The sequence below is a fragment of the Rhipicephalus microplus genome, chromosome 4 (genome assembly GCF_043290135.1).
Source record: "Rhipicephalus microplus isolate Deutch F79 chromosome 4, USDA_Rmic, whole genome shotgun sequence".
Lineage (NCBI taxonomy): Eukaryota > Metazoa > Arthropoda > Arachnida > Ixodida > Ixodidae > Rhipicephalus > Rhipicephalus microplus.
This window is the reverse complement of record NC_134703.1, coordinates 70,115,495-70,126,328: the sequence shown is the minus strand read 5'-3', so window position 1 is coordinate 70,126,328 and position 10,834 is coordinate 70,115,495. Positions and strand designations below refer to the sequence as shown.

At 40.0% G+C, this 10,834-nt stretch overlaps 1 protein-coding gene across 1 annotated transcript in view; it reads left to right on the top strand.

Annotated features, from left to right (window-relative positions):
* Nucleotides 1-706: 706 nt before the first annotated feature.
* timeout (circadian regulator timeout) overlaps nucleotides 707-10,834 on the top strand; it is a 318,914-nt gene continuing 308,786 nt past the window's right edge. The window contains exons 1-6 of the mRNA XM_037423870.2: nucleotides 707-987; nucleotides 1,105-1,258; nucleotides 3,446-3,626; nucleotides 4,953-5,095; nucleotides 7,756-7,870; nucleotides 9,530-9,594. Coding sequence (XP_037279767.2) covers nucleotides 882-987; nucleotides 1,105-1,258; nucleotides 3,446-3,626; nucleotides 4,953-5,095; nucleotides 7,756-7,870; nucleotides 9,530-9,594 — 764 coding nt within the window. The 5' untranslated portion in view covers nucleotides 707-881. The remainder of the gene's footprint in view (nucleotides 988-1,104; nucleotides 1,259-3,445; nucleotides 3,627-4,952; nucleotides 5,096-7,755; nucleotides 7,871-9,529; nucleotides 9,595-10,834) is intronic.

Genomic DNA, 10,834 nt, shown 5'->3' with positions numbered 1-10,834 from the left:
AAGGAAAAAAAACCGAAATCAGATTGACGAGTCTGTTCGGTAAACGGCGCATGACTATGTGGCATCAGAAACGAGCACTATGCTTTTAAAAAGTTTTACTGCATCTACGTTTTCTTTGAAGGGTGTCTTTTTTTTTTTACAGTTATGCTCGCGCGAGACCGCCTATGCCCACATAAGAATGTACTGGCGACGGTAGCTATAGATGGAGCCCAGACACGTAATTCCACCAGATGAAAATGGGCGCAGCAACAATGAAATGCATGTATACGAAGAAACTGCTGCTTTGGCACGAACTGTTCCGCCAGCAAAGCGAAACGCTTTGAAATGCGAGCGGTAACACGGCCGCGCCGCACAGCGTTTCCTCTGGTGTAGCAGACGACGCGCAGAGTGCGGAGCAAAGCATGCCTACAGCGCCCCTAGCGGCCGCGACACGCTATGCGGCCGCGCCGGATAGTGGGCGCCTATGGGAAGCTGTGAAACTGAATTGTTCTAAAAACGTTGATTCGAAAACTACATGTTGTATGGAACTCAACAATCCTGGCTTTTCATCTGGTTTTGGTATGTTGTGCCACCTCGCGAAGAAAACTATTACGCCCTTTACAACAGTTAGCGGCTACATTAAGAGATGGCGACACATGTCCCAGAAATGCCGCATGCAATAAATTGTTATGTGTGATTTTTTTTTCTTTGTCGTCAAGGCTGGCAACTTGAATCGTTTGGACAACCACGTGCTTCCGGTTGCGGAGCATTTTCCCGCCAAAGTTTCACAGCTGTTTACGGCACGGCACTGTGTGTTGTGCCGAAGTGCTACTTTGTTGGCCGGTGATTCGGTGAACGAAAATTTGCATACCAACTAGAGTCGCCGTGGAATTCTTCATGCGATGAGTGAATCGGTATCGTCTTTAGTCCTTTCGGATATCCAGGCAGCATGCAGTACACTTGGAGGATGGGACGAAGGCAAATACTACAAGGAACCTGACTGCATAGGTACGCGGCACACTGATATTCTTTGCATTTGATCTTTAATGTCTTCGCAGATCCTGTTGTTTTGATACTTGGACTTTTTTCGCTGTTACGTTCGCTCACGCGTTGTTGTTTTCATAGAAAGCTTGAAGGACCTCTTAAGGTATCTGAGGCGAGATGACGAGTCCCACGAGATCCGGCGCATCCTGGGCCGCATTCAAGTTCTCAGGACGGATCTCCTGCCCCTGCTCAAGTTTTATCCAGACGACGAAAGGTTGTTTGATGTCATCATAAGGTACGAAAATGTGCTTTGTACGAATCACGTCATCTTGATATTGCCATTGCACACAGCAGAAATATCGAAACTAAATGCGCCGCTGTGCCTGAAAGAAAGAAAAAAAGAAATCTACACAAATAGTGGAACATTAGTGACAGCAACTCTTGAGAAAGTATGCACTCGATGTATTGACATGTCATGCGTTTTGAGCAGAAGTTTTAGGTAGCTACGCCACGATTAATCTTAAGTCGAGGCTACTTTATAGTTCATCATATTGTTTTCCAGAAGATTTCGTTGACACTTTAATAGTCGGTTCGAAATAGGGCATTCTTTCAGCTCAGCACACTGCTGTGGGCAAATAAAGGTGCACTTCAGTCGAATGGTTTATAGTACATTTGACAGCTATGAATAAAGTGAGTTACACTCGGGCATGATAGTTAACTGCGTGTTCTCATTTGAACACAAAAAAATGAGGAAAACAATGTTGTAAGCACAGCCTTATTGCAGTATTCATGTACACAGATTTGAAATAGTGGAGAGCTTTCTAATAGTGTCTGGATAAGTTTGGGGCCCCAAGGCCATTGCGTGTGCTTGCTTTGGGTAAAGCAGGAGCTAAGAGTTTTTGAATGTGGTCTGCATTGCTTTGGACACTCCCCTAATTCTAGGTCACTCTAGGATTGGCCGAGAGCCGTCACTTCAGTGGGTGACTTCACGTTTGTCTGCTGCAAAGCTTTTGGGGCAGGCCTTGGGGTTCCTGCTAAATTCGAGAAATAGCATCCCCAATGCAAAACCCAAATCCTGTTTGGGTATCGCGCAAGCACAGTGGCCTCGATGCTATTCCTTTGGGGCCCGAAACGATTAAAGCCCCTATTCCAAAACTCCCGAGTATTGTGAGATGTGGCACACTACTTTTGTAATTCACCGAGTAACCGTGGCCTTATTCATTGTTCAGCCTGAAGTTTGCATCTGCATCATCACATCGGTGTGGAACCTATAAGGGAAGAGAGTGCCAATTATTTCGCAGCCAGTGCCCATATCCGGAAAATTAAGTATGCAGTTCGTGTTTATGCTGCATAGATACACTGTGCCCTGATTATAAACTCTGTAGCTGAACAAATACCACTTTAATTTTTGGAAGCTTACTCTTTCGGAATGCGTTTTGATAATAATAATATTTGGATTTAACGTCCCAAAATCACGATATGATTTTGAGAGCTGCCATAATGGAGGGCTCCAGAAATTTGGACCATCTGGTGTTCTTTAACATGCTCTGACATGGTGCAGTACACAGGCCTTTACCATTTCGCCTTCATTTAATTGTGACTGTCGCGGCTGGGATCAAGCCTGTGACCTTCGGGTCAGCAGCTGAGCACGCTAGCCACTGATCCTTAGAGGTGGACGAATGCATTTCAAGTCGCGTGTGCTTTACGGTTATACCCCTGTCACACGGGACAATTTAAGTGTACCTCATTGCTATTGTCATTCGCACGATGTCACTTGGGAGCGTTTATTGCCACTCGCTGCGAAAGGCACTTGTTGATGAGTGCATTTGCCAAAGTCACTTCACTACGAGTGTCTAGCCTCTGTGGCAGTGGCTAGAGAATAAGTAAGCTATCATCCAAAGACGAGTTCATAGGATCATTTAAACTATTGTTTTCATTATTAGGAATATTCTTATGCATTGAAACATACTATGTAACACTAAAAACTGCTCTGTTGTTCTCTTTCTATACTGCCACAACCGCCAGGGGCACGCCAAGCGCATTCCATGCAATGGCCGCTGCGGCTGCATTTGTGCGTAAAGTTTGTTTTAAAAGCTGCTCATAGCTACGAATAGTTGTTATTTTTCACAATGTTTTACACATTAATATGTAAAAAACATTGTGAAAAATAACAACTATCTCTGGTATAATGTATTTACTCAATGCTACTACCATTATTTACAAAGTACACTTCCTTTTATTATGTATAAGTGTACGGCCAAAGTTAGTTTCTTGGCACATAAGTTCACTTGCTTAATATATGACACTAAATTTGCCAGTGTTACCAGGGTATGAAACTAACGGACACATGTGGCCCTGTATTCACTGGTCCAAGTAAAAAGTTCATATACGTCAGCCTTCTATAAAAGCTACTGACAGAAATAGTAAAAGGCAGTCTGAACTTTTAACATACCATCTCGTTCATGCCATTTTATTTTGCTAGGTTGCTGGTGGACCTCACAAATCCTGCCATATTGCTGTACAAAGAGGAACTTCCAGTCGAGAAGTTTGCCCGGAACAACTACTTGGAGATTGTAACCCACCTTCAGTTGTACAAGCTGGCCTTTACAGATTCAAAAGTGTGGATTGCCATCACCAAAAAACTTGAGTCACTTTTGCACAAAGTATGAAAACTTTTCATGTCTCTTGCCTCAAGTGTTTCACCCCGCTAATGTTATCTGCATCGACTTCATGTTGAAGGTCTGTCCCAGTGACCTCCAGTCTGTCCCATCTTGTGTTGGCAGATTCCTTCCTGCCAGCGCTAGTTATTCATACCTCTTATAGTTCTTGTGATTGCTCATTGACCAGACTGACGGGTAATCTGTCAGCCTGAGAAAGGGCTAACAAAGGCGGTGAGGTGCTTCTAATTTAGTGCTAAAAATGATTTCAGAGAGAGGTGTTAGTAACCTGTTAGCTGAAAGAAGATACTGAATCTGATCCTATGTTGCTTTGGAACTGTTCATATTTTACATAGTACTCCAATTGACTCATTTTCCTCATCAATTTTTATTAAAAAGCACTGATGACTTGTCATTAATTGCATGTGGAAATAATCCAGTGAAGTTTAATTAGAGATGTCTATGTATAAGTCAAGTACTTGCTTGAAATATACTTTTTCAAGAGACTAATTGGCGAGTAAATAACAACATTTAAGGTTAAAAAAATGGTGTGAAAGACAAAAAGGTTGACGTTGGACGTAAACATGTGTGCTAGTTGCTTCAAGTGGAGGATATATCTGTATCATGGGGCATACCTGTGTACTTGCTGTTTGAGATAAGTTTGCACGGCTACGAACTATGCTTTTATAATGCAACAGCTTGACTTGTTGGCTGCTATCATTTGTGCCTATTGACGAAACTTGGCAAACTATTGCAGAAGCTGTGCATGGTAATCAGAAACCCTCATTTTCTTATTTCTTGATGTAATTTGTGCCTGATTGCATGATGGTGAAATGAGAAATATTGCAACAAAAGTAGAAACATTGACGTAATACCATATGATAAAGGTAAATGTTTGAGTGATTGTTTTTACCAAATGTGTAACTTCTTCCTATGAGGAATGGTATGATTTACAAGTGTGCTAAAAATACAACTTTTGCAGTTTGAAACCATGAAGTATGTGATGATGGTTAGATGATATACCTAATTGATGTGTCATAAATAATAGATGAACTATTTGAAAGCAAGTTGGCATTATAAAAGTGCCAGTTGATATTTTTCTGTTGTTGTTTTTTCACACATCTAATGTGATTCTGGAGAAACCCAAAGCTTTTTCATATAATTTTGTTGTAGCATGTCGCAAAACATACCAAAACATCTACTAAACTGTCTGCAATCACGTTTTTGCAACATAGGCATTGAATTGTTACCTATTGTGAGGTAATACACCTAGTCTTATTTACAGAGCTTGTCCTTATGCATAACATGGAACCTAGGTGTTCTCTCTCCTAGAATTGGGAAACAAGACAGGAGGAAGACAAGGACACAATTGAGCGCATCCTTGTCCTGGTCAGGAATGTCCTTCATGTACCTGCAAACCCATCTGAAGAAAAGCGCACAGACGATGATGTCAACATACATGACCAAGTTCTTTGGTATGAACTTCACTTCAAATGCTTGTGTTTTTCTTCTAATATTGTACTTTATGCAATACCAAATGGAAGCACTGCTTAATGGTAAAATGACTATAAATAGTTTTTTTGTTTGTCTTATAGAAACTTGTGCCATGTCATTGCTGATGTGGGTTTAGTTTAGTGAACGAAACGTTTCTGTGTGGCTTTCATTTATGGAAACATGTTTCATTTTATTGCGTAACTTTACAGTAAGCCTTAAAGCAATGGTATTGGTTCACTGAAGCTCTTTGATTATGACATTTCAAATCCTTTGCCTTGTAGGCAGTGAATTTCAGATTGTAAGGGCATAAGAGAAGCATCTATGGAGCTGTTTACATCTTCACAATCTCAGGCAGGGGAAAAAGCTGTTGCATTGTTTTTCATGTGCATTAAAATGTAGGAATGACGTCCCTGTAAACCTGACTATACAACTAATAAAGAAAGGATGTATTACACGAGCAGGCTATGGTATGAACACTTATGAGCCTAGGGCATGCTAGTTGACACTCATAGGGCTGGAATGTCCAACGAATGTGCTGCTTTTGCAGGTTATGTTAGTGGGATATGTTGCTTTACGTTTTTATAACTTTGCAAAACTTGTATTCACACCTAAAATGGTGCAAAAAAAGCACGGACAAGTAGACATGGGACAGTAGCTAGATGCCCACTTGTCCATTTTTCTTTTGCGCTATTTTACCTATATATATGTGTCAAGTGAGTCTCATTGATATGCTGTTAATAGGGGTGTGTGAATGTACAGGAATCTTTAGTAATGAAGCAAATAGTGCTTTATGATTTACATACATATGCTGTTAATAGGAGTGTGCAAATATTCAAAAAACTTGACAAATAAATCGAATAGTACATCATTCGGTTAGGTACTCGAAAAAAGCAGTGCATATTCAAAATATCAAAAATTTTTAGAATAATCAGGGATGGCGAAAAAAGTATGAGACGTTGGAACAATGAGGGGCAACATTCCTTGTTTTCATGATTTGTTGCTAAAATGCATGCAGCCCATGTTTCACAGGACCGTGGACGCTATGATGGTCACAGCATGAAAGCATTTTTGTTTAAAACTACTGTCATCAATCTGCTATCTTCACCATGTGACATTCATGACGATGTTAACTCCTGAATATTAACCATGCATACAACAACCACTTATACCCATTAACCATGAATACATTAGCGAAATACATAAACTGTGTACTTCATCCTGTAGTTGCAAAATATTTTGAAGGCTGTAGCTCTTGCGGTATGCTGAGGTTGCTTTAGTTTAAGGATTGTGGTATTTCTGTTTATTATTAGTGATCGTAATGTTTTTTTGTTCAAGCTTGTGAGAATTAGTTTCAAATAATGGTAGTATGTGGAGTTACAGAGCTGTTTTGAACATTGTTACCTTACCAGTCTAGGGCTACATTAAAAATGGTTGTCTCAATATGTGAAAACTACTTGAAGAGTATTGGTTGGCATTCGTATTTGAGTCGTCTCAATATGTGAAAACTATTTGAACAGTATTGGTTTGTATTCATATTTAATTTCGTGTGATCACTCTTTGATTTGTACTCGATTCGGTTCTAAAATTTACTATTCGCACACCTCCAGTCATTGAGCATAGCTTATATAGTTCCGATATGTTATGAAATTGTAACTAGCATAGATTACATCAGTGGAGCTACCAAGAGTGGGCTAACAGCAGATGTCCACACAGTGGATATTTCAACTAGTGGGTCGATGTATCTTTCTTGAGGCATAGAATCTGTTTGAACCAGATATCTAGAGCGGTGACATTGGCTCCATATCGCAATGAAGAAAAGTTTCTGTCTAAATGTTGCTTGTTGAGACATTCTTGTTCAGCTGCAGTTGATTTGAATCTCCATGTGAAGATGTTTTGTTTGAATTAGAGAACTGAGACCAGACATGGATCTCAAATTTTTAAATGTGTGACTTACGTTGAACATCAGAAACATCCCATAAAAGTTTATGAGAAGGATTTTGAAAGTGCTTGGGTCTGACCTTGGTCAGGGTTCAGTAAAAACACTATACCACTTCTAGTATAGTGAATTCACATAGATATCTATATATTTTATATCTTTTGTGGAGCGTTATTATGCCTCATGTTACCTCTATGTATCCACTCCTGCATGGGCCCGATTAGGGCCTGCAGTATGTACAAAAAAAATAAAATAAGTAACTAGATAAATTAATCTATTCAATGTAGCTGAGATTAACGGTATCCTTTACACACTTGGATTGATAAGGAACATGTGGGTTTTTTATCTATAAAACATCATATAGTAGCTGTATGCGCTTGTTATATATAACTTTTCTATCGCATAATACACAAGTTGTGGGCTTGGGGCTTCACTGATTGCAAAGGTGTTTTTTCATCTACTTCAATCTATGTAGTTTAGGTTATAATTGCTGCACTACAGTGAAAAACTGACAAATAATGTCCCCTACATTTTTTCTTGGCTTAATTGTCTGTTCTAATCATTACGGTGTGTCTGGCAAAGAAACTAGCCTCTTGGACAATTAGCCTTTTCAAGTTTTTGTCTACTGTATTTTTTCTTTATACAGAGATGAGAATATACTCCAAAATCAAGGTTACTGACATCTAGATTTATTTTGCTTTCTAGGGCAATGCATCTTGCTCACCTTGAAGATCTGTTGCTCTACGTCACCAGCAGTGATGACGAAACGGACTACTGTTTCCATTGTTTGGAAATTTTGTCCTTGATGCTACGAGAGCAGGTAAGGCTCACGTTTATGGTGAAGCTGCTAGCCTCTTTCAACACAAGAATTGTGTGAAATGAGCCACTGGTGGTTCATGATGCCAAAAGAAGCATCCGATATGCTTCTTTAAAGGTTGTTTTTAAATGCTGTTGCATACCAAATGCATGAAAGCAAAATGTACAAGCACTTCTTGGAAGAGTACGATTGTATTATATACGAAAGGAAAAAAAAAAAACAAAAAGTAGAAATTTCAGTGGGATCAACTTAATTTGAAAAAATGACTTCTCATAAACAGACATATGTTGCTACATCGTAAAATGGCTGGTTCATTATTCATAAACTGTAGCCACATATCTTACGGAATAGGAAGGCAAGAATGGCTTGTTCTCTTAAATTTCAATGCATATCAGTGTATCTGAAGCAGGTAGTATTAACAGAATTAACACCTTGGTTTTTCACATTTGCCTAGCATTTTAGTATGTATGTTTTTACATTGTTTTGCAATATATAAGGCGCCCAAAAGAGTAACTGGATGCAAATCGCTGAGACGTGAACTGAGGCCTTGTGAACTTTTCCATAAGCAGTGATCGTCGAGCTTTTTTGATAGCTATTTTACCATCAAAAAAAAAAAAAAAGGAAAGCATCACCGAAGACATGTTGCTTCTAGCTCACTTGCTACATAGGATGGCCTTATCTGTTCATAGCTTACTCGTGTATTCCCATAAATTTTTATTCCGTTGTAATGTAAAATTTTCTTGCTCAGTTTTGCTAAGTGAAAGCCAATAAAGGCAGAAGAAGTTCGGGGGACATTAATCGCCATTTTTAACAGTAACTTAGGAGAAACGAGATTAATCGAGTGTCGACAGAGGACAACTTGGCCCAGATGGGAATTGAGCCCACATACTCACATTACATTCGTCGTGCAGGACTGATACAGCTAAGGGCTGACATACACTTAGCGATGCTCTTGATGTTTGTGGCGACATTCACTTGCTAGACATTTGCAAGATGCATGCATTTTGCTATAATGTGAAGTGGAAAACTTAAGACTATGTGGGTGCAATGTATTTTGTAACAAACCCGCAATGTCCTTTGCAACATTAAGACAAAAAGTGCAAGATCTTGTGTGCTAAGGTAAGGTTACGTTCATTGTTGTGCTTCACAGGTACGCAGGGAAGTTAGGCTTCAGGACACTTCGCGGGGATCATTTTCGAAAACTTTGCATAGGGTGCGTGTTATACGCGACAGAACACCGTATATGTTACAGTTAGAGCCGTACTCCCAACATAACATAACATGCCATAGCATTCCTCATTTCTCGCTTGTACCACTTAACTGGCGGTACTCGTTGTGGTTTCGATGCAAGTCGACCCCCTAGCTTCGTATTTCAAATTTATTTAAAATGGTTTGAGGTATGATTGTGTGAGTACAGTATGCACATTTATATATCTTTTCATAACTTTTTTTCAATGCCATACACACATGGCAAGCATTATTCTTCTCACAACATGTTCGTAAAACAGTTGCAACAAGTAGCAGAAGCAAGCTGGATGGACTTAATGCTACACATATTTTGAGCACTTTAAATTTAGTAAGGTTGCCTTTAATTACCGTGAACTTCCCTTGTCAGACTGATTTTCGCAGCATTAACACTTGAATTGCTCTTATTTCCTTCAGTCCCCAGAAGTGCTGGCAAGAGCTGAACAGCCAAGGACCGCTGCTGAGAAAGATGAAGATGTCCGGTAAAAATTGATATATTACAGTATAGCATTCCTACCTTTGCATTGCCCCGCCGTGGTGGTCTATTAGCTAAGGTACTCGGCTGCTGACCCACAGGTTGCGAGATCGAATTCCGGCTGCGCCGGCACCATTTCCGATGGAGGCAGAAATGTTGTAGGCCCGTGTGCTCAGATTAGGGTGCAGGTTAAAGAACCCCAGGTGGTCAAAATTTCCGGAGACCTTCGCTACGGCGTCTCTTATAATCATTTGGTGGTTTTGGGATGTTAAATGTTAAACCCCACAAATCAATATATATATATATATATACACGCACACGCACACACACACACACACACACACACACACACACACACACACACACACACACACACACACACACACACACATATATATATATATATATATATATATATATATATATATATATATATATATATATATATATATATATATATATATATATATATAAGGAAAGGAAGAAGTCTACACTGTCTAAAGCTTAAGAAACAGTGAAGCTGGTTGATCTTTAGTGCTAAACATGGTTTCTGGGGCTGATGCTAGGTCTTTCCTTGGCATAGACTGAGTCCAGTCGATCTGCAGCCTGTCGTAGACCATGTAAGAATGTCTGAACTCCAGTGACAGAAATTAACGTGCAAACCTGGTTGTGTCCCCCCATTAAAAAGTGCGGACCTTTCGTCGGTCATACCCATCTCACGCCACCACGGGTATTTTCGGCACGGTGGCTGCACGGTTCATCTTTGTCTGTGGGTGTGACTTGGTGGAGGCTGCTCCTCGGCGCATGCATGGCTGAGCAAGGTTACACAACTAGGTGGTGCGCAGCTGGGACTTGATTATTGATAAGCAACAATTTTGAGGGCTTTTGCTAGGCCTGTGCGAATATTCGAATGCTTCGAATATTCGAACGAATAGTTGAGTATTCGAATTTGATTCGAATTTAAATTATTGAGTATTTTTGAAGTATTCGCAATGAACGTATAAATGTATAATAAACTGCATGTTATTGCCTGTAAAGGTGGTTTCAATGCAATGTAGGGGTGCTAAGCTGTGAAAGCATTCATAAAAAGAATTCGTTTTGCCGCGAAGCATTCCTTCAATTTTAAAGGGGCCCTGCAACACTTACTGCAGGTGGTCAGAAAACACTGCTGATCGGTAGTCGAGGCTACCGAGAACACGCGAGGCAAATAATGTAGCGCAGCACGTGGCCTGGAGTTTGAAATAAAT